This window comes from Xyrauchen texanus, chromosome 35, assembly GCF_025860055.1.
Source record: "Xyrauchen texanus isolate HMW12.3.18 chromosome 35, RBS_HiC_50CHRs, whole genome shotgun sequence".
In the NCBI taxonomy this organism is placed as follows: domain Eukaryota; kingdom Metazoa; phylum Chordata; class Actinopteri; order Cypriniformes; family Catostomidae; genus Xyrauchen; species Xyrauchen texanus.
The window spans coordinates 6,538,423-6,563,340 of record NC_068310.1 but is presented as its reverse complement, the minus strand read 5'-3'; the positions used below and the strand labels follow the sequence as shown (position 1 = coordinate 6,563,340).

Genomic DNA, 24,918 nt, shown 5'->3' with positions numbered 1-24,918 from the left:
GAATACTTTTGCAGTTTGAAGAGATACTGTATTTGAAGTTTGGTTACATAAGCCTATATTGTGTAGTTTGAGAACAGTTACATATGCCTTGCAATGGTGTTCTGATTGCTTGCTAGGTTGTTGCTTGGAGTTCTGAATGGTGGCTATCAGTGGCAGCATGTGCATTTTAAGTCTTGGCCTTCAGTGCGATTCATGCCATTAAGAAAACAATGTTTCACAATTAATAAGACACCCTATGCCTATGGACATCATACATTACATTGCAGCCAAATAATAATACCAATTTAAATTTTCCATGCACGAAAGCCAAAACCAACAAGGTCTAATACCAGGAAAATCTATCTAATAATATTTGCTATATAAATGTTGCTTGCAATAATGTTTGTTTCATAAGGGTGCACAGTTACTTTTCAAAAATTAAACTGACTCTAAATGCCCCAGCAAGCCTAATTTACACTTAGAAAACCCCTGATGTTGCTATAACAATGCAAAAAGCACTTACCAATTTAGTGAAAATCATCCCTCCTTTCCTGTTTACATCACAGGTTTTTAAATCAATAAAGATCTCTTTCTCAACGGCAATAACAGCAGTGATGACAGCAGACTCGTCAGCTAGATCTTGCGCTCTTCGGTTTCAAATTACTTACATCACTTAAAGCATGATTGCATCACTCAAGGCCAGCTAGAAGTTTTCAACTGGGACATATCCTAAAGACCACACCCACCAAGAACAAATAAATCAATCTGATTGGCTGATGACTTTAGATGCCTATTCACTTGTACTGTTGGGGAATTCTGTAGAAATTCTTAAGGCTTAACGTGGTGGAGCTCAGACTCACGCTCTGCTTAGGAAGCGCTCGGCTTTAGGCATGCGATTTATGAAACGTTGTCACGCTTCGCTTGTAAACATCAAGAAATAAATTCTGACTGGATAAACTATTTGCGTTTTTAGATGAATTAGAAATGGAAACCAATTGAAAATAAATAGGCAAAAAGGTGAAGGAGAATGAAAGGAAGAAATAATATTTATTTATTAGACATGCTAGGCCAGCAGAGAAGGCTTTTCTGGCACTAAGAATTCACCACTGGTTGCTAGTCAAGTTGACAATGTGTACTGAATGGTTGCTAGACAGTTGAAAAGAGGTGCTGATTGCTAGGAGCTGCTAGGCAGTTAAAAGATGGATGGAAGCTTGGCTGGATGGAAGCTTGGAAGGATGGATGGTGGCTGGATGGAAGCTTGGAAGGTGGCTGGCTGGAAGTTTGCAGGGACGGACAGATGGATGGATGACTGAATAAATGAATGTTGGTTAAGTGGTCCATGAAGGAGAAATGTTTGTGTTTTGTAGAATTTTCTGTATTGCATGTAACTACAGTACAATGTGGGTATAAACTGTCAGCTAACTAAATTAAATGCATGTGAACTCCACCTCACTAACCTGTGGTGGGTTCCAGTTTCCAGATGTTCTTCAAATCCTCCTCCCCTCCCAGATAGAAGGAGAATGGACTCCCAAATGGAGGCGCGTCACGGTCTGATGCCACTACCTTGACACGGTCCACCTTGTTCCCACACATGACCATTTGATCGGAGATGAGAGAGGGAGCATTATCATTCGTATCACCCAGATATATCACTACGGTGCATGTCCCTGTAGCTGGGGGGTGTCCTGAAAACAACATGTAGAATAAGGTCAGTGATGCTCAAGTTCTGAGAGTTGTGATAATATTTTAATGATGATATGTGTAATTTTTTTTTATATTTTCTCATATTCCAGCTTATTATGCAGAATAAACTATAAGTAAGTTCATCTCACCAAAAAGTGTAAACATTGTAAACAAATCAAAAGTGGTTTGTTTGAGAATCCTGAATAACCCAACAGCAACATTGGCTCAAACAATGGTATAATTTTAAGAGAGGACAATCATGTGGTTTCGTCAAACCAATGAAAAATGGGAAATTCTGTTTAAAAATGTTGACTGTGTTGCCAGTGGCACAGATATTATACATTTTATTTAAAAGTATAGTTAAATTGTATAACTGCTGTTGCCTTTTTTTTGGGCTGAACTAGTTCTTTAATCTGCCAGATCATGTGCAGCAAAATCCCACTGGCCATTATCGTCATGATCACGGAAGTGAACTTCATCAAATTTGCATACATAGCAAATTTATATACGTTTTGCAGTTCATACACAATCAGATAGAAATCCCATCATTAATGTAAAGTTGCTTAAAGTGACTAAGTGTAAATAGGCCTGTTGAGAGTTCATGTTGGGCTCTTTTGACTTGGTCAATAAGAATACCAAAATATAGTCTACTTTTTCATTGAATGTACATTGGGGTGTCTTTGATATATTCCTTGTAATACATGTTCCTTGATTTTAGATTTCATAATCTGAATCTTGTTCTCATTAGTTACCTTTTGGAATAGTGTTAAGGTTTTGAGTTGAAATGTAGTGCTGAGAACTCATATTTTGTTGCTTACCATCATCTGTTGCATGGATCTCAAGATGGTAGGAGCCATTTATTAGATATGGAGACTCCCGATCCATTTTCACAACTGTGGTGATTTTTCCTGTCTGTGGGTCAATGGTGACCCATTTGGCTGGGTCTTTTACTAACTTATACCTTTATACAGCACACACATACAAAAAAAAAAAACATTGCCACTTGGAATGTTGTCCAAAAATTTAATCTATTTCTCTACAACTCTGAATAAGCTTGTATAAATTTAAGTTGAGTGTAACTAATAAAAAGGATACTGTACAAAGGAATTTTATGGTTTCAAATGATATGCTGCATATACAGGTCCAAAAAGTGTTTTTCCCCTCATTGGAAATGGAAACAAAACATGGAAATGTGCATAATGTATTAGGATTTTGAATTGTTTGCAAAGAAAGTTTATGACATGAAATAAAGATGAAATATGATTATGTAATAAAGTGTGGCTAAATAAATTCCACAACAATGTAAAGAAAAATTTAATAATGAGGAATGTTATTTTTTACAGTTCAAATATACCTGATTTTGTTCACATCTGAGTCCTCATCTTTGACCTCCGGTATGAACAACACATCTCCTGCATCCATGTTTTCATTTCGGTAAACTATTTCAATATTCTTCTTAAATACAGGGGCATCATTCAAATCAAGGACTTTCACATCCACTTTGACAGTGTTTGGTTTTGGGCCTGTTACTGGTTTTCCATCAACACATTGAAACAATTTCTCCTCGTTTTCAACGGCAATCTCAAGTTCAATGATCTCAGTCTTCACATAGTTCTTCCCCTGTGAAAATAAAATAATATTTGGAGCCAATTTTATGAACCACAAGCTGCCGTAAACACATTTAATAGATATTCCAAGGCTCACAACACATAGCATCGCTCTAACTAACATACATGTCGATAGCTGATGGAGACATATGTGCAAAAAACGTTTGCGTCTGTCTGTTTCGCTAAACGTCTGTTTAGCGAAATTCAAATCACTGCCCCCAGTGGCCGAAGCTGGTAGTGTTGTTGAACATATGGGCACGTGTCCACAGAGTGGAGCCAAAAGTGAGTTGTATTTTTTGTTGGGAATTATGTTATACAGTTAAAAGGAATGCATATATTATTAACCCTACTCCCTTACCCAAACACTAAATTTAACCATTAGTGGAGAAAACAGGAGAATTATAGAGCAAAATTTTAACCCCTAAATCATACTCACCATTGTTAATATGAACGCAATTACTTCCTTGTTTCAATGGGATAAGAACCTAAGTCTCGGAGGTTGCAACACGCTATAAGTAGGGTCATATGTGACTTGATGTAAAAATGGCTGTATAGGCCTATTGGGGATGGCACATGTGAATAATTTGGCAAAATTGGGTTGAACCAACATGTTGATTTTGTATGTGATGTGAGGTGGTTGATGCAAAAGTCTGCTAGTGTTAGGCTCACATATTCACAAGATTTGAGGTATCATTTGATGTCTTTACCTAAATATTGTGATATGAAAGGCAATAGTTTAGTTTACCTTGATAACAGATAGCACACCCTCATTGGTTTTGGGGTCTGTCTCAATCTTGTAATTCTCCTCTTCATTGCCCTTCACGATAGTGAACTTTGCTTTTGAAGCAGGTGTGTTAGGAGTGTCCTTGTCTGTCACACCAATTCTTAAGATCTCCTTTAATACCATTTCCATCACCTCAGCATTGTACTGTTCCACACATAAATCAATGAACATATATGAACGCATTGTTGCACACCATTAAAATCTTTGAGACCAAATTACTCAATAAGGCTCTGTATTTATTAGAGGTGAAGTGTGTAATTGATGTTCCCTTTAGTGGCAATGGAAACATTTATATTAGCATTTTCTGAAGAAAATGTGTGGTGCTTGTCTGTTAAAACTCTTTGCCATGTTCCAAAGCACTGTTCTGATGTTGAATAGGTCACCTTACTGTTTTAGGGAGTTGCTTTGCAGTTGTTCAAGGTGATCGCTTACTAGACCAAGTCAAATGAGCTCAAGCTAAAATCTCAAAAGGAGTATTTACACATTTATAGTCACACACTTAATTTGATCAGTGTAAACACATATGACCAAATGTAAATATCCTATGAGTTATTCTGATCTCTAGAAATGGCTCAGGTGTCTCCTTTAATGTAATGTAAGTCTATGATATTTTCTCAGCAGTTTTATCATCTGCCTTGCGGAAATTCTGAAAGACTGATAACTTAAAGTAACAGCAAACCTCTCCCCAACAGTGCACATGATTCAAGGTATCATTCCAGGTTTCTTGCACCATTTTAAAAGTAAAATTTAATGCTTTTTAAGACCTTTTTAAGACCTCAACAAATATAATTTAAAACCCAAAAATGTCATAATTTCTTTGGAATACTCCAAACAGCTCACAGTTGGCATTTTCATTTTTTTTATTTTGTTCCTTTGTGATGCAGAACAGAGCCAACATAACATACATAAGTTGGATTACACTAAACAACACAATGCATTGCATGAAGGAACCATATAGAATAATGAAAATAATAACACTTGAAGCGGACTCCATGATGGCTCAGTGGGAGACAGAATAAAAATACTTCCAACACTTAAAGCAGTCTCCATCATAAATAAGCTCAATAATGAAAGTCCTCAAAACAGCCTTTCCCAAGACAAAAAGTTGACAAATAATGTACATAACTGTTTGAAAAGTCCAGAATCGCAAATGAATGTCCATTTGTTTGCTCTTTGTCGTTTTATTCATACTTTGGTCAAACATGACAACATATGGTTTCTCACTAACGTTGCACGATAGCTCCTTCTTGATGAATGAAGCGATGCCATATTTGGCGACATATGCCGTTTTATTTTCACCACAGGTGAATGACTTTGCAAGCTGCGAATCGGGTAACATGGCAGCAAAAACGCCACGCATGTCATCGTTAGATTTAAATGAATTGTGCCTCATCACAGTATGGAGAACCCACAGTACCTCTGCCTTTTGGGTGTCTGGCGGTGAAATGAAACATGTTATAGCCGACTGAGAGGTGGCGTCTGAACTTGTAACGTCGTTAGGTCATGCTGCAAACAATGCAGGGATTACCCTGGCCACGCTATGGCTAGCTGCTGCAACATAACGCTGGTGCTTTCCTCCTTTCATATGCGACTCGACGGCTTTGAGCCCCATGGTCCCTAATGAAAAGGTATTTTTGCATAATTTACACATTGGCTCGTTGTTTTCAGCCGGCGCCAACCACCTCCTAAATGCATCCTTTTCCATCCACTTGTCGTTAAATTTGCACTTCCCCATCTTCTTCGCATTTTGAACCTCACATCGACAACCGCGTAATGTCGACACTTGGGCTGGGATAAACTATTATTTTTTAAATGATTAATCTAGCGATTATTTTTTCGATGCATCGATTAATCTAACGATTCATTTTTTCAGTCCGATTCGATTTCGATTCGATTAATCGACTTGTGACAACACCGGTAATACCGGTTTTATCGGGGGTGGGGGGTGTATAAAATGTAAAAAAAAAAACATTTGCCGGGAGTTTGATTGACTGGAGATCTGATCAATCAATCATAATACGGCATTTTTGTCCGACAAAGTAGTCAGGAGAGAGAAGATTAACGTCGGTGGATTTGAATTTGAATAATGGATTGTAGGCTACTGTATTGACATCTTTCCGTGGTTAAAACAACAGTCCTTCTGATGTAGGCTACATTCATGTTTAGCCTATTTGATGCTATAAATTAACCAAGGAAAAGATGATCGGTTCACGAGCAGCTTTAACTGAGGCAATCGGTCACGACACATTAAAGAGCCACAAAATAGTAAGCCTATTTATGGTTTAATTTTCTTTGAATGACCAAATTTGAAAGTTGAGACTTTATTAAATGTTACCTGCTTGGTCCTGTCAGTCAGCGCGTTGTCAGTGTCCTCTATGTATTTTTCACGACATTCCTAGCTATAAGCGCATTATTAATAGCTATAACCGAAAACTTTAGGTGTCGACAACTTATTATAGCCTACTCCAACATCGAGTGCAAAGTGGGGAGTTGATAAAAAAAAAGACAGACGGTTCTCTGTCATCTGCAGCTTCAACCGGGTGGCGCCTCTTAAGGTGCTGGTGCATTGCCGTGGTGCTAGAATGGAAGGCCATCTCCATTTTGCAAAGACGACATATCACAGAATTGTTTCCTTTTAAATTAAAGAATTCCCATACTTTAGAGGAACGAGTGCATGCCGCCTTGCACTTCTGATAGTCTGAAGAGCCACTCGTGTTGCTACTATTCGCCGGCGCCGCCATCTTTGTTTTGGGTCGGACGAATCGACGCGCATATTTTGCATCTACGTATTTTTTGCATCGACGTCATCGACGCGTTGTCCCAGCCCTAGTCGACACGCAGCCTGACGTCAGCGTCTGTAGCCGGCGTACCGTAAACAGCTATTAAATCGCGGAGACTCATTTCACACAATACTAAATTAATCAACTAGATGTTTTACAGTGGGCCACTGTGCTTTCTCATCGCCATTAAGCGCACCGGCAAAAAATGTAATACCTACAGCAATTTTACGGTAAATTTAAGACAATTTAAGACCTTAATTACCCGAATTTTAATTTAATAACACCGATTGTATGGAACAAGTTATGCACCGAAGTTGAAGTAGTAATTGAACTTGGACAAATTTGACATTTGTCTCTGCATATTACACTGGAAAAGGAGAAAGTATTTTAACATCAAAGGAATTGCACACTTCCCCTTTAATGTTTCCAACTCAAAGCCTGACTGCCTTGTAAATACTTACCCTGGAAGCATTGAATTGTGGTGCATGGGTGTTGGAGTCTGTGATGTCAAGAAAAACTGTTGCAGTTGAAGACATAACAGGTGTTCCTTGATCCATTGCTTGAACTAGTACTTTATATTGTTTTACTTTCTATAATAAGATAGAAATGAACAATGAACAAATTTGTGGAAATGTGTTCTGGAAAAAAAAAATTATAATAATATTAATAAAAAAAAGTCTACCCTGCTGAAAAAATACTAAATAATAATCTTAAACCAGCCTAAGCTGATTGGTTGGTTTTACTTGGTTTAAAATTGGACAGTCTGGTGCTAAGATGGTTTAGTTGGGAAGCCAGATGCTCTCCCTGGCTTTCTAGCTAAAAAGTGCCAAAAACCTCTACAAAATGAGCAAACAGACAGGCCTGACCAGGCTGGGAGACCAACTAAGACAGCCAACCAGCTGGTTTTAGTTGGTTATTGCAGTTTTTTCAGCAGGGTAAGCTGATTTGCTTATCTTAGCTGGTCTACCTGCCTGATTATGTCTGTTGGCTGGTTAAAGACGGGTTTTGGGCTGTTTTCATCTTGTAAGATGTTTAGTCTGGGAGACTGAGCAGGGCTAATCATTTGAATTGGCAGAAGTTACTTACATCATAATCGAAGCATCCTGAAAGGCTAAGCTGTTGGATTTTAGGGTTCCCAGCCATGAGCTTCAGAGATAATTTTGGTAAGGCAGGTTCTTGTGACACCACACTCATGTTGAACTGAGAGTTAGGATTATCCTTCTGATCATTGTCATGAGCCTGTAATGTTGCTGGGAGTGTTCCTAATAAAAAAGGAAGCTTGTTATAAGAAGAAAGAAAGGGGCATGGAGACAAATAGCAGTCTTCTTTATTATAGTGATAGAGGTAATAAATCAGAAGTTCTCAACTGGCTTTGCTTCAGGATCCAGAAATTATATTGGTTATATTATAATTATAAGTAGGTTGTAACAATGTAATAATAATAATAATAATAATAATAATATTTTAATTTGAATTTAAAATCTTTATTGTCATTGTACGCGTACAATGAAATTGGATGCAATCCGATCAGTGCAACATCAAATAAAGTGCAACAGGTATATAAATATATCTCTAAATATATAAATAACAGTCTCTAAAAGTGTATAAAAGCAAAAACAAATTCTAAAAGGAAATGAAAACACATTATACCACACATACACAACAGTTCACTGCACGATACATCTCCTTAATAATGCATTCAAATAGTGTTTAGTGCTGCTATTACTTTTGGAAGAATTTCTTTTAAATCTATTTGTTTGTGTGTTCATTATCCTGAAACGTCAGCCCAAGGGCAGCAGTTCAAACAGGGAATGTCCGGGGTGAGATGGATCTTGTATGAAGTATGTTCTGGGCTTTTTTGAGGCAGCAGGAACTGTAAAGATCTCCCAGGGAGGGGAGAGGGCAGCCAATAATCTTGACGACCCTCTGGAGCACTTTCCTCTCCGTTTCTGTGCAGCTGGCAAACCACACACAGATACAATAAGTCAGTATGCTCTCTATGGAGCAGTGGTAGAAGGACAGAAGCACTTTTTGGATGAGGTGGTTTTTCCTAAGGATCCTCAGGAAGTAAAGTCTCTGCTGTGCCTTCTTTACCAGTACTGTGGTGTTAGTGCTCCAGGTTAGGTCCTCCTCTTTGTGCACGCCCAGGAACCTGAAATCCGGGACCCTCTCCACACATTCCCCGCTGATCAAAAGGTGCTGAATATCCTTTTTCCTGTAGTCTATTATCAGCGCCTCGGTTTTGGTTGTATTGAGGACCAGGTTGTTATCTGTGCTCTACACAGACAGCAGCTTCACCTCGTCCCGATAAGCAGACTCACTGCTCAAGTGTGGGTGGGAGGTTTGAGATTATGTAAGTCCGGACCAGTTTCTCAAAGCACTTCATAATAATGGGGGTAAGTGCCACTGGACGGTAATCATTCAGGCAGCTGATGTTGGTCATTTTTGGCAGTGGAACTATGATAGAGGACTTCAGGCAGGGTGGGATGGTGGACTGGGATAGGGACCAGTTGAAGATCTTGGTAAAGAGCCCTGCCAGCTGGTCCGCACAATCCATCAGCACCCGTCCGGAAACGGCATTGGGTCCCGCAGCTTTCCTCTGGTTCACCGCCCTCAGTATGAGTCTCACCTCATGCTCCTCCACAGTGAGGATGTGGCTGCTGTGGGCTTTTGAATGTGATGTGTTTGCCTCCGTTTGCTCCACCTCAAAGCGGGCAATGAAGTAGTTCAACTCCTCTGCCAGTGAAGCACCATCGACCGCAACTGTGAGGTTTTTGGATTTGTAACTGGTGATGTGCTGGACCACCTGCCAGACCTTGTGTTGATGTTGTTGAAATAGTCCTCAATCTTCCTTTTATACACAGCAGTGGCCTGCCTGATGCCTCTTTTCAGGTTGGCTCTGGCAGCACTGTATTGTGCCCCATCACCAGACCTTGAAGCAGTGTTTCTGTCCCTGAGCAGGCACTGGATTTATTTTATCATCCAGGGCTTCTAGTTGGCATATACCCATGTCCGTGCAGTGCTTAATATAGCACAGGACAGTTGTTGTGTATTCCTCCAGGTTCTGATGCTCAAACATTTCCCAGTTTGTTCTCTCAAAACAGTCCTGCAGCCGATGAGAGGCACTCCCTTCCTGAGGGTGGTGTATGCCGGGATTAAAAGCAGGGACATATGGTCAGACTGGCCCAGGTGTGGGAGTGTTTTAGCCCTGAGCCCCTGTTTGATGTTGGAGTAAACCTTGTCCAGTGTATTTGCTCCTCTAGTAGCACACCTTACATGCTGATGGAATTTAGGGAGCACTACTTTTAGATCAGCATGGTTAAAGTCCCCCGCTATGATGTGAACAGCCTCAAGATACATGCTCTGTTGCCTGCTGATGGTGTTATATAAATGTCCAAGAGCCGAGTTAGCATTAGCATCCGGTGGAATATACACAGCAGTTATCATGACCACAGTAAACTCCCAGGGAATATATATGGGCCTGCATTTAACGGTCACAAACTCCAGATCTGGGAAGCAGTGACTGTCTACAGTCTTAGTGTTAATACACCAACTGCTGTTGACAAACAAGCATAACCCCCCTCCTTTACTCTTACCAGAGTCAGTGGTCCTGTCATGCCGCTGTACTATGCGGCCTGCTAGCTCAATAGCTGAAACTGGAATGAGTGGATGAAGCCAGGTCTTTGTGATTAACATAATGTAACTGTCCTTAATATCCTTGTTCATTACAACCTGTTGCTTCAATTGGTCCATCTTGTTTGCAAGGGATCTTGCATTGGTGAGAAATATACTAGGAAGCGGCGGCTTGTGTGTCCTTCTCCGGAGCCTCACCAGCACACCGGCCCTCACCAGCACACCGATTCCAAAACATAAAAGAGACTTTCATGTTTTGGAATCGCTGTCTCCCGCTTCCTCATTCCAAGGAACTCAGGATCTTGCTACAACATTATATTTCCAATTATAAGTCTAATTTCTGATCCCTAAAATAAAGTGTTATGCTGCGTTCACACCGGACGCGAATAGCGCGTCAGGCGCGAGTGATTTCAATGTTAAGTCAATGCAAAGACGCGTTACGTGCGTAAAAAATTCCTGCGGCGTGAATGAGGCGTAGAGCGCGGCACGGTAGACGTGAATACGCCTCATTCGCGCGTCAAGTTCACGCGAATGGCGCGAATTGCAAAATATAATAATAATGGACTATTTTTAGATAGTTTAGCTCTTTATAGGTTTGTGGGTGGCTCTTAAAAGAGCCGTTGTGGGGAAGTCATGAGGAGGACTTCAAACGCTACTCCGTCGGCTGCCATGGTTCTGCTCCCTCCGCCGAGAAGTGTGCCATGAAGACATCCCTCACCCGGAGTGCATCTCTGGAGGAGTTGTTGGCCGCAACCCGACCCAGACCTGGCAGTGGCTCCTCTCCAGCATGTCCCACGCCCCTCGCTGGTGGACCCAAGTACGGCGACGACGACCCATACGCCGCTGTTCTGCTCTCCAGAGCAAATAAAGAGCGGTGACTCTCTCCACGAATGCTCAATCAACATCAGCCATCTTGTAAAAAGATGGCCGTCATTGGATTTCGCCTCCGACGCGCGTCACGCGCATAAATTTCGCTTCAAGCTTTTGTTTTTTACGCGCGTCAATTTCGCTCTTGACGCACGAATGGATTCAAAGTGGTCAAGCATATAACTAGACGCGGTAGGCGCGAATTTGACGCGCTATTCGCGTCCGGTGTGAACGTAGCATTATATGTTATATGTAATTATATTGTAAAGTGTTACTATTCAACTTGCCTTGCCTTCCCAGAAATGTATAGGCTCAACAATATCGTCTCGGTTACGTATGTAACCTTGTTTCCCTGACACATTTACATTTATGCATTTGGCAGATGCTTTTATCCAAAGCGACTTTCAGTTCACTTATTACAGGGACAATCCCCCCGGAGCAACCTGGAGTTAAGTGCCTTGCTCAAGGACACAATGGTGGTGGCCATGGGGATCGAACCAGCGACCCTCCGATTAACAGTAATGTGCTTTAGCCCTTTACACCACCACCACTCTAGATGAATGAGACGAAGGGAACGAAACATTGCATAGTAACGCATATGGGGAGTGCCTTCATACACAAACTATTTGAAACCTCTCTATTATAATGCCTAATAATATTCTAATATTGGCTATGGTGTTTGATCCCCACCTGTTTTGCGTGAAACTCACCGCTATTAAAACAGGTGCACAGACACCATTTCCTCAGAATTTCAGCTCATGCCACAAGAACTCTTGATTCTTGCAGTGTGGCTAGCGTTCGCAATGTCTCGTTCCCTTCGGCTCAAGAAACCGAGGTTACGTACATAACCAAGACGTTCCCTTAAGACTCAGTCTACTTGACATTGCGTTTACTAATGCATATGGGGAACAGAATCCCATCACACCGCACAACACGACATAACTTCCCAGAGAGGAAACATGGCGGCGCAGTCTTATGGGACGACAACCGACATGAGCATGCTGCAATGAGTGATCCTCGTGATGTCCAGGAAGAGAGGGATATATGAACTATAGTCATATAGTATAATTAACTCCTTATGAACCCAGTCAGGAAGTGAGTTTATTTATAATGAATGTGCTTGTAACTTTATGGTAATAATAACAGCCTGAATGCAGGCAGTTGTGTAATTATGGGGAGCCCATACTTAAGCGAAGGGCATAAGTATATATTAATATGGCCAATGAATAGCAAGTGCTCTAAACAGAGAGGACTTGTGAATAAAGAGACGTTACATCTGTAGGGCCTCATGTATTCAGATACAAGACAAAGGCAGGACTAACACAGTCGTAAAGCCTGACTGAGCCACACAAAAACAAAGTCATAAATCTTACTGATAAAAACTGCGCCAAAATCAAACAGACTACGACTCCCAAGAAGCCTTGCTCACTTTACAACTGTGTGAAATTCCAAAGGATCAAACTCTCAACTCCTATTGGATAAGGCACACAAAAGAACGCACCTCAACTAAGATGTCATCAGGAGTAGAAATACTGCGAAAATCGTTCTGTACATTGCTTCCAGTGACTTTGCCCGCCATGCACAGACGCAGTCATCACTGCTCTCAGGTGTTGCCTCTTTGCAAAAGGAAGTAACGTGCAACTTGAAACTGCGGCCATACAATCTCCATCTCGCTGGACGAGTTGAGATAACATTGTGTTCCACCGAACACTTTAACGGATCCGAAGGTAACCGCCGAGCAATCCGCACCTTCATCCGTTTGCCTGCAGAAGTGAAGAAAGAAGGATCCCCTTTCCTCTTCAGTCAAGTTAACGTCACTGATTTCTCCGCCAGTCGTCGAGAATCAGCAGCCGCCCGCCGAAAGAGCGAGAAAACGGCCTCCCATCTTCACCCGAGCATCAAGGAACCGAGTCGGAGTCCGAGACGGATGAACACACATTCTACATGTGCCCTCAAGCGATTCAAGTAAGAGGTTAACGTCTGGGCAGAGATGGGATATTTAGGTGTGTTATTCTTGTGGATCAAGTTTATTGTTTGTACAGTTTACGGACTGCAGAGTCCGCTCATTTGTTGCTAATAATAGTCAAGCTATTGATGTAATAAACTGTTATCACAAAAGAGAGTTTTCTGTGTTGTAATCCAACTATGTTGGACTGTTTGTTTTTACTCCATCGCGGATGACACCCGCAAACTGTTTTTCCATAACAGTTGCCTTCTCTCCCACGATCGCGAAACCGGCTTCGGCGCCGCCACTTTCTCTCTCTCTCTGTCGTACTAACCACACACACACACACACAAGACGTACAAGCGAAAGACACGCTGCACACGGGCAGACGCCATTAACCGGCTTCACTCCGCCCACATTCACGGCCATACTCTCTGGCCGGAAATCTCGCGTGACGTACACTTTTTTTTGCTTCACTCCTCTCACACACACATACCGTCCTCTCATGTGTTATAGGCTTACTTTGGTTACTATATCTAATCATCTCACTGTTTAGTTTGTCCTTGAATGTCGGAAGTTTATTGACTGCATTGTATTGATTATTAATTGATATTATATTTTCAATAAACTTTGTTATAATTAAAAGAGAAGTATTTTGGTTTTTTTTGCATACACATGTGTCAAAGGCTGGCAGGGGATGCCAGTGCTCGAATTCACCCCTTCGTTGTTCCCTTTTTAATCTTGATGATCTACGGACATCAATTTTCCTAAGAGAACAATCTAACATTGAGACTGTTATACGGTCTGGTTATTAGTCCCTTATTCCAGGGTGGTGCCCTGTCTACATTAATCCTAATTAATATTCTATTAATTTTAATAATTAATTATTATCTTTGATAATAATTGATATTCTGTTAAATTTGATTACTGTTGATTTAAAGGATTAAAAAAGCTAACATTGATTCAAATCAATGTTCTATTGATTTTAATAATTAATGATTATCTATGATAATTATTAATAATTGCTAATAACCAAACCCGCTCCTAAACTGTGAGCCCTACACATCTAAGTTGTAAAACCTTGCAAATGTGTTTGGAGAGGACCATTCTGCTGCAAAACATGCTTCTGCTGCAAAACATGAGGAAGTCATGACTCTAGTTGAGTGTGCTTTAACACCAATTGGGAAAGTCTGAACCTGCGACTCATAAGCCAGGGTAATTGAATCGACAAGTCTTTGCTTGGAGATGAATGTTCCATTTGTGCATCCTCCATAGCATATAAACTGGCGGGTGAACTCAATGTAGGCGTGTAGCGCCCGCACAGGGCATAACCAATGCAATGATTGTTCCTCATCTGAATTAAATGGATGAGGGAAGAAGGTCAGAAGATGAACCACCTGCACTTTGAAGTGTGTGGTCAGAACCTTGGGTATATAGCCTTTCCTGGCTTTGACAGTGGCTCTTGAAAAACCGGGGCCAAACTCGACATGAATTGTGGACTAATAATGCATGAATGTCACCCACCCGTTTTACTGACCCAAGGCTCGAAGTGGGGCCCTGCGAGAGCTTTTAGGATTAAAGTTAAGTCTCAAATCGGGACTGTAGCCGGCCGAGGTGGGTTTAATCATCTTGCTCCTTTAAGGAACTTTATGATTAATATCATACTTGCCTATAGAGTCACCAGTTTCATGTGCATGATACGCAGATATAGTTGCCATATACACTTTAAGCATTGACGGGGTGAGTCCTGCATCTAATCGCTATTGAAGAAATATTAGAATTTCATGTATGGGGCATTTTACTGGGTCCTTGCTGTGTGAGAGACACCAATCAGCGAACACCTTCCATTTTTGTGCATAGAGGCATCTTGTGGATGGTGCTCTGGCTTGTAAAATAGTGTTCATGACTGAACGCGTCAGTTCTGGTGCATGTAGTGCGCTCCGTTCAGGGGCCACACATGCGGGTTCCACAGCTGGGGCTGGGGATGCCAGATTGTGCCTTGCGCTTGAGAGAGGATATTCCTCCTCCGTGGCAATTCCCAGGGTGAACTGTACAGCATCTCCATCATTTCCAGAAACCATGTCTGGTTTGCCATTTCGGTGCAACTAATAGAACCGTTTCCTTGTCCTCTCTGACTTTGCATATGACGGAGTGGATCAAGCATACTGGAGGAAATGCATATTTGTGTTTCGCCTGCCATTTGTGTGCAATTGCGTCCCTTCCCAGCGGGGCTTGAGACTTTGAAAAACAGAGGGGACAGTGTTCTCCACTGAGGCAAATAGATTGATTTCTATTTTGCCAAATATTTCCCAAATCCTCAGAATAGCTTGAGGAATAAGTCTCCATTCGCAGGTATCACCCCTTAGTATGACAGTAGGCCCACGCCGTAATTCAGGTGGCCTGGGACATATGTCACTCACAGGGAGAGATGATGCGTCATTCTCGACAATGGCAGTGAATGAATTATGCCTTGGCTGTTTTTATATGCCACAACAGTCATGTTGACTGATCAAATCAGGACATGACAGCTCACTATTTCTGACTGAAAACATTTAAGGCTAGAAATACAGCCGATAGCTCTAAGCAGTTGATGTGCCACACCCTCCTCGCACCCGTCCAGGTGCCAAAAGTCGGGCGTCCATCACACACTGCCCCCCAAACTGTGTTGGAAGCATCCGTGGTCACCACTTTCTGCCTGACAACTTGGGACTTCGAGTACCAGAGGGGACAGTGGGTTTTGTCCACTGAGGCAAATATAATTCTGCCTTGGCGGTTTATATATGCCACAACTGTCATGTTGTCTGAGCGAAACAGGACATGACAGTTTGATATTTCTCACTGAAAAGCCTTTAAGGCTAGAAATACAGCCGATGGCTTTAGGCACTGAGTGACACTTGGCCCAGCATGACACCTCGCTGGTAAAAAACAGGAGCTGTCCGTGGTACTAAAGCAGCTATACAGTGACAAGATATAGTGATGCGCATGTGTCCTTGGCGCTAAGCACGTCATAGCACACGGTGCTTCAGCCAGAACTGAAGAGGTCTCATGTTTAAGAGACCTAAAGGAATGACGGCGGATGCCACCACCACAAATCCCAATGCTTCCTGAAACAAGTTTCAGTGGAAATGTTCTCCCCAGTTTGAACTGAGATGGACACTGCAAAATGGCTGAAGCAGTAAGTGTGTGCAGGCATAACAAAGCCTCTGATTTCGGCAGTAACAGCCAATTGTCGAAGTAGTTCAAGATGCGGGTATTGGCTCGAAACAGAGCGAGGGTGAACTGGCTGATATAATCCGTGTGGGCATAAAGTGTCACATAACCTGTGACTGCTGCTGAAAAGGCTGGATGGAGACACTGGAGCATCCAAGAGTGGCTTTTTCCTTATCACAAATTTCTGCCCTGGAGCACCGCCATTGAGCAATTTTTTCCCGAAAGTGCGGACGTTTGTCGACACGGTTTGTAAGGATGTACATGTTTCTCACTGGGCAGAGGTGTGCCACTACTGCCTCCTCCACAGGGGGTAATTGGGAATAACCCTTTTCTTTCCCGTAATCCACATTAAAGAAGATGGCGTCACTGCAAGAGCGCCTTATAAGGTTACGTGCCAGAACTTGAATAGTTTGTTATGAACTTCAGGGAACAATTGTGCGGGATGCTGCCGTTTGACAGCATCCGGACTGCTGGAACCATTCATCGAGGCTAGACTGTTCAGGTTCCTCTGGGGGAGACTCAGGGTGAAGCTCTTCGACTGCCCTTGTAAGGACACGGAGGATCTCCCTGTCAGTGGCATGTGCACGTTCCTCACCCTCGCAGCATCATCCACTGACCATTTGCCTGATGCTGCAAGAGACATGACATCATCATCATCCCCAGTGTCAGATCTGCCAAATGAGACGATGCCGTATGCTCCTTCAGAGGGCCAGAACTCGTCTCGCTCATAGAGTACTGGGAAACATGCGCTTTGTGGAGATTGAGGGGCTCGTGGGGCGTGTGCCGGGACGAAATCCACCTCAAATTCATTCTGCTCGGTCTCCGCAGTGCCTCCTCTTGTGAACACTCGGGTATCACAGAAGAGGCGGGTGGGAGGGCGTGAGAGGCTGAATCATCCCTCAGAATGTAGAGAATCCCTCTACACCTGCCGACGCGCATCGGAGAATCAGGATGCTGAGGTCCATTCACCATCAAAGCGTCAAACGGCGAGGCGTAGAGATGTTCGCCGGAGCACTGCAGCGGAGCGGAGAGTCTTCTCGCCGCCATGAAGATTTCGTCCACTAACTAATGTGTAACGACGGCGAATGGTAGAGGGCTTCGAGACAAGAGATGATCGAAGAAATTCGGAGGAAATGGTGTCTGTGCACCTGTTTTTAATAGTAGTCAGTTCCACGCCAAAAATATATTAAAATATTGCCGTTTTTATAAAGATGTTTCAAATAGGTCGTGTATGAAGGCACTCCCCATATGCATTACAACGCAATGTCAAGTGACTGAGTAATAAGGGAAACACAATTATTATTCTTACCATTAGAAAAAATCCTGGCTGCAAATCACCCAATGTTTAATGAAGTCTTATCTTGCTTATCTTTTTTTTGTGGTTTTGGAGAATAAGGGAGTCAGTCACACAATCTGTCTATGTTCGCTTATGCCTTATTTGATTCGGATCTGTCAAGTGACAGATGAAGTTGCACCAAAACACTGCAGAGCTGGATGGCTAATCTTGAAGGTCAACAACAAAAAATATGGAAAACATTTGCTCCTCCTTTTTAAATGTTTATAAGCCTATATATTATGCTACTAACTCAATAGCTTAAAAACAAAGTTCTGAGACTGCTCAGAGTCATTCTTGGTTCATAACTTGAATGAATAATACACCTACAGTCCAAACAGTCCAAACAGAGCTGATCTCAATAGGCCGGCCTGACTAGAGTCCAGCTAACGCTTAGACCTCTTCTTCAGAAGAGAGGGAAAAAAATGTGAGTGGTGCTTGCCTGAGTAAACTCACCACCACAAAGCTAGTGTGTTGTGGGTGGTTACCAGGGCATTCCTATATGATTGCTAAAGTCTTCTGGGTTATTTTTTGCATGTTTCTAGGGACTTGTGTTGCTACATGGTTGTTACTGCTTACTGGCCCAAGTAATAAAAAAAAATACCCTCATGATGATTGTTCCACGCTAGTCTCATGATATGCCTCGGTCCCTCTTTCACAGCAAATCTATGTTTTTGTTTATTATTTTTTTTTGGGGGGGTTGGTTGGGGGTGGTCTCTCCTCGGACCTCCCCTCAACAGTCTGCATGATCTGAGGTATCATTCATGTCCATTACTCGCCAAAGCTTAAGTTTAGAGGTTTGTTCAAATTGCTGTAACAGCATTAGTGACAGTGTTCAAGATTTTAGGCATGCAGTGATGTGTGCTCTGAACCTTGAAGTGTGTTCTCAGGAATGGATGCACGGATGGTTACTGGACTGAACTCAGGTCTATTGTCATTCTTGTCCTTTATTTCCACATTAAATGACAGCGTTTTGTCTACCTCTTCACCAGTCTCCCTGTTTAGAACATCAAAGTCCACCTACAAATGAATCAAAATGAAGTATACTGAATAGCAGAATAATACAACAACAAAAAAATATCTCATCATTTACTGTACTCACTCTCATGTTATTTCAAACCCATATGATATATTTTTTATGCAGAACACAAAATTTGATATTTTGAAATATCTGTAGGCAGCTTTTGCCATACAACATTCATTCAATATTCTCCTTTGGGTTCCATGGAAAAATAATTATGACAGAATACATTGTTTTTGGTTAACTATTCCTTTAATGTAAACTTTACTGGAATAAATGGCACTATGAATTGCAGAAACTTACACTAAGTTGGTTTATGAATATTCTATGAAGTTCTGTGCAATATGTAGCATTAGTGTAATTACAAATCACTCCTCCTAATCTTGTTTTGCGTAGAATGCATGCTTACATGGAAAATGGGCTTCACTTCTCTGTCGATGGGCTGATGTACGAACACATCTCCAGTATTTTCATCAATGCTAAACAAACCCAAAGGTTCTGTTGTCACTCCTTCTCCTCTGATTTGAAACTTGATGGTAAAATCTACCTCTTTGTCATTGAACAGCTGGTTTCAACAGAAAAAAACAACAGCAAAATAAAATAAAATAATTAAATAATGCATTTGTGTGATTATTCACTTTCAGGGATGAAAATTAATTAAAGGAATATTTTGGGTTCAATACAAGATAAGTTCAATAGACAGCATTTGTGACAATGTTGATTTACCACAAAAACATTTTTTGACTCGTCCCTCATTTTCTTAAAAAAAAAAAAAAGTTGAGGTTACAGTGAGGCATTTAAAATTGTTGGGGGTATAAAGGCAAATATTTGAAGCTGATAATTTTATAAAAGCGCTTACATTAATTATTATGTTAAAACTTAAAGCTGTAAATTTGATTCAATTGTAATTTTTAGTCGTTATATGGTTTGTTGACATTACATCGTCATGGCAATGAAGTTGTAAAATTGGCTGTAACTTTACACAGAGAAGGTTAGCAAGTGATTTTATCACAGCACAATCATATTTACACACATTTTGTTTATGTCTTGTGGCTCTACTTTTGAAAAAGTGAGAATTTTAACATAAAAAAAATTGGCCCCATTCACTTCCATTGTAAGTGCCTCACTGTAACCCAGATTTTTGCTTTTTTTAAAGAAAAGGAGGGGCAAGTACATCCATCCATCCATCCATCGTCAACCGCTTATCCTGTGTACAGGGTCGCGGGGCGCTGGAGCCTATCCCAGCTAACATTGGGTGAAAGGCGGGGGACACCCTGGACAGGTCGCCAGTCCATCGCAGGGGGCAAGTACATTTATTTTTAATTTTTTTTGTGGTAATCAACATTTTACCACAGATACAATTAAATTGTAATTAACCCTCTTGTTTAATTAAAACAAGGCTAAAATTGTGACAATGTCGCATTTCTTCGGTTTGCTTAAAAGGTGCAGTATGTAATATTCGAAAACCTTTGTTATCAATGACACCTGTGGCCGTGAAGTGAACTGCATCCAGCTGCCTGTTGCTTGTGATCACACGCACACTTCATAGGGAGGCGAACAATGACCAAAACAAAGAGACTGAATGTGATTCACTGGCACCATGCTGACAGATGAGGTAGCTTAATTAAAAGTACACAGTTATGTTTGTTTTACTACAAACTTTGAGACTGTATATTATATTTGACTCTCCAGCGCTGGAACAGGGCTAAAACAAAGTGTGGATATAGGTCTGACTATGCGAGACTGTAGCTTGAAGTAATCACTTTTCTTTGCATGATACATAGGCTATCGTATAAATGCAGTCAATGTCAGCATTAGCTAGCTAGCCATCTTTATCAATAGCGGTTAGATAAATTTGATGGATGATGACAGTAGCCGTTTATAAAATAGTTTGTACATAAATATGTTGACACAGTTCAGTATTAATGTGATTCCATCACAACTGTCATTTTGATATATCGGATAACAAGGTTATCTCAGAATCAAGGTAACTCAGAATATTAAAAAAAACCCACAGGAAACCAAGAACAGGGCTTAGAATAAGACATGAATACATTCAAAAACTGACAAAGTAAACAGGGAAACCAAGGGCTTAAATACACAAGGGAAACAAGGAACACCTGGGGAAACAACCAGGGAACGAGAAACAATCAGGGAGAATCAATCAAGGAAAAAACGAAAAGGACTACAAAACTAACACAGGAAACTAAACAAGAATTCCAACATAAAAGCACAAAAACAAAAGACAACAGGGAATATGACAGAGACCCCCTTTAAGGAGCGGATTCCAGATGCTCCAAAAAAGTAAAACAAAAAACAAATTGTCCATGGAGTGTAGGGGAAAACATGTGGTTCAGGAGGGCACAAGGGGCAAACAGGCAGTTCAAGGGGGCACAAGGGGAACAGAGCAACAAGGCAAGGACACGGAGCAGATCGGGTGGGCGGCCAGGAGACCAAAGAAACCTGAGCAGATCAGGCAGACGTCCAGGAGACCAATGAGACCAGAGCAGATAAGGTGGGCAGCCAGGAGGCCAAGGAGACCAGAGCAGATCAGGCAGGCAGCCAGGAAACCAAGGAGACCAGAGCAGATTAGATGGGTGACTAGGAGATCGAGGAGACCAGAGCACATCAGACGGGTAGCTAGGAGACCAGGACAGGTCAGGCAGACAGTCAGGAGACCAAGGAAACCAGAGCTGATCATGCGGATGGCCAGGAGACCAAGGGGACCGGAACTTATCAGGCGGGAGGCCAGGAGACCAAGGAGACCAGATTAGATCAGGCGGGTGGCCAGGAGACCAGAAATGATCAGGCGGGCGGCCAGGAGACCAAGGAGACCAGAGCAGAAGCAGACGGAACCGTAGAAGGAGGAGTATCTGATGGAGCAGACGGACCCACGGGAGAAATAGTCTCTGGGGGAGCGGATGGAGCCGCAGGAAGATAGTCTCTGGGGAAGCAAGGCGGAGCCGAGGGAGGAATAGTCTTTGGGGGAGCAGGCAGAGAAGCAGTAGGAATAGTCTCTGGGGGAAGAGCCATGGAGGGTGTGACATGGAAGGCGGAGCCGTGGAAGACTCTGAGGGCGGAAACATGGAAGGCAGAGCCGTGGAGGGCTCTGGAGCTGTAGCCGTGGAGGGCTCTGGAAACGTAGCCGTGGAGGGCTCTGGAAACATAGCCGTGGAGGGCTCTGGAGATGTAGCTATGGAAGCCGGAGACGTGGAAGACTCTGAGGGCGGAGCCGTGGATGGTGGAGCCATGGAAGACTCTGAGGGTGGAGCCGTGGACGGCGGAGCCCTGGAAGGCTCTGGAAATGGAGCCGTGGAGGGCGGAACAGTGGAAGGCTCTGGAGACAGAGCCGTGGAGGGCGGAGCCGTGGAAGGCTCTGAAGGCAGGGCCGCGGAAGGCGAAGCCATGGAAGGCTCTGAGGGTGGAGCTGTGGAAGGCCGTGGAGGACGGAGCCATGGAAGAGAGTACAGGCAGAAACTGGAGAATATAAGCCTTTCTTCTTTTCCTCTGAATGGTCGAAGTTGCCAATGCTGGCTCTGGGACGGACGAGGCTGGCAACGCTGGCTCTGGGACGGACGAGACTTCCATCTCGTTGACCGTAACTCAGAATATAAAGAAAAACCAAAAACATAGGGAACCAAGTACAGGGCTTAGAATAAGACAGGAATACATAAAACTGACAAAGGGAAACCAAAGGCTTAAATACACAAGGGAAAACAAGGAACACCTGGGGAAAAAATTAGGGAACAAAAAACAATCAGGGAGAATCAATCAAGGAAAAAAACTATAAGGACTACAAAACTAACACAGGAAATGGGAAACTAAACAAGAATTCCAACATAAAAGCACAAAAACAAAAGACAACAGGGAATATGACAGCGCTATTATTTTATAATAATAGATTGTATATATTTTCTGTATAACCAAATTACGTTACACTTATGAATGGGTATTGAACATTGTCTAGCATTCATTAATTTGTTATTGTAGTTTACCTTGCTGAATAATTATAGATTAGCATTGTTTATGTCAGTAACTATGAATCAGCATTCCTGACATTTAGCATAAAGATAGTTGATCGTTGTAATTATTCGTAAGTTATGAAGCACGGTAGCTTGCAATTCGTCAGCGTTTGCAGGCAAGATCAAGTTAGCAAAAATTACACAGATCAATTCTTATGGCACTATATTTCACATGCTTTGCAGTTATTTAAGCTTACATGTCCAATGAGAAGAAAGCCAATTCGCAGCAGCTGTGGCTCAGGTGGTGGAGCAGGTTGGCCACTACTCGCAGGGTCGGTGGTTCGATTCCTGGCCCACACGAGTCCACATGCCGAAGTGTCCTTGGGTAAGACACTGAACCCCAAGTTTTTCCTAATGGTAGGCTAGTGCCTTGCATGGCAGCTCTGCTGTCATTGGTGTGTGAATGTGTGTATGAATGGGTTAATGAGATGCAGTGTAAAGCGCTAGGTTAAAAAGGTCCTATATAAGTGCAGACCATTTACCAATTCAGGATATGATCCCCAAAACCGAACGAAGGTTCCTCCAGGAATAAAATGCCCTGCCAATGTTCACTCTAGTTTTCGCTCGACCACGATCATGTTCCCACTTAGCCAGATGGGATTCAGTAGATATATATATATATATATATATATTATTTATTTTTTGGGCTTATTCTGAGTTTGTATAGGAGTCAATGTTGTGCTGGGAGCCGGACATTTGCTGGATTCCATCTCTAGGATAATGTGCCCTAGTGTTGCAAACTGTCTGTTGACGCTGTTGAATAGCGGAAGCACTTAGGCAAGTCTCTCGGGAGCGCGCATAAACGTCACATCCTTTGGATTTTTCAGGCTAAAGCGACCTGCTCCCTTCGCATGAAAATCAGTCTACAGGCTTCAATAGGCAACCTAGGAAGTCCGGGAAGGGATAATTTTTTAAGTTACATTACAAGCTGTTCACACATTGACAAAAAAGGCATATATTTATGAACAAATTTACAAATTTCACCTTTAAACAATGCAACATTTCAAAATGGACCAAAATTATGCAAATAGAGGTTATTGGTCAGAATGTTTGTGTGCTGTTGCGGAATTTAGCTCATACATCGAAAGACTGTTTAAAGTTATATACTGTAAAAAATGTGTCAACCGGTACTAATTTTCGAGTGTTCTTTATGTAATGGTTAGGCAAAACACCACTGCATTGTGCAGAATGCATGTTCCAATATGAGGTTGCGCAACATTTTCAGTCACTTAGATTAATATTAAAAATTATTACAAAATTAAAAATTTCTAACATGGTTATATTTAAATTCATTACTTTTTGTGGTAGTTCTAAATAGAAAAATTTCTGTTCTCATGGTCATCAAGCTGTCTCTCTCTCTTTCTCTCACTCTCACACAAACACACACACACACACACACACACACACACACACACACACACACACACACACACACGTAGATACAGCAGAGAAAGTCAAGCCACGTTAAGATGGTTCACTGACGTGCTAGTTTTATTTCACGCCTCCTAAATGGCTTTCTTTATTGTTATTTTATGTCAAAAAGTTGATTACGCCTTCTTACTTGTGTCTGTTCTGCCACTATTCAACAAAGAGATTCAACAGAGAGTCTAAATAACTCTATCATATGTTCAATAATATCTAATGTAGTCACCAAAAAAGATTCCATTTCTTAACAGAATGCTAAATCTCACTTTAGATAATGAATTTGCATGACTTGTTGACAAAGAGATTTGTTCTCCGTAGATCCTTCAGGTATGCTCATGTTATTGTAGGGATATTGGTGCTATTGGTTGAGCTGTTGTGTCGGATAGCATTCTCACCACAAGTGAACCGATTTGGAGTTTGTTAGAAATCAGACTCCTCCATGTGGTCTCAGACGATTGATTTGGTTTGGATTCTGAGTGAGATTGGTGTGTTCACATATGCCTTAACTATCCGAAATAAAGGAGAAAATGCACCAGGTTCCAGAAAAATGCACCAAACGAGCCAGGTGTAAAAACGGCCCAAGATACATATATGTAAACCAACCCATAATGACGATTAAGCTCATTTAA

The 24,918-nt window shown here is 41.8% G+C and overlaps 1 protein-coding gene across 4 annotated transcripts in view; it reads right to left on the bottom strand.

The window, feature by feature from the left end:
* Positions 1 to 24,918, bottom strand: part of LOC127629144 (cadherin-like protein 26) — a 65,665-nt gene that overhangs the window by 20,641 nt on the left and 20,106 nt on the right. For all 4 annotated transcript variants that reach the window (XM_052106230.1, XM_052106228.1, XM_052106229.1 and 1 more), the window contains 8 exons: positions 19,252 to 19,407; positions 18,694 to 18,841; positions 7,920 to 8,095; positions 7,295 to 7,423; positions 4,015 to 4,197; positions 3,017 to 3,282; positions 2,481 to 2,623; positions 1,437 to 1,664 (listed from right to left, as the gene is read on the bottom strand). In XM_052106230.1, coding sequence (XP_051962190.1) covers positions 1,437 to 1,664; positions 2,481 to 2,623; positions 3,017 to 3,282; positions 4,015 to 4,197; positions 7,295 to 7,423; positions 7,920 to 8,095; positions 18,694 to 18,841; positions 19,252 to 19,407 — 1,429 coding nt within the window. The remainder of the gene's footprint in view (positions 1 to 1,436; positions 1,665 to 2,480; positions 2,624 to 3,016; positions 3,283 to 4,014; positions 4,198 to 7,294; positions 7,424 to 7,919; positions 8,096 to 18,693; positions 18,842 to 19,251; positions 19,408 to 24,918) is intronic.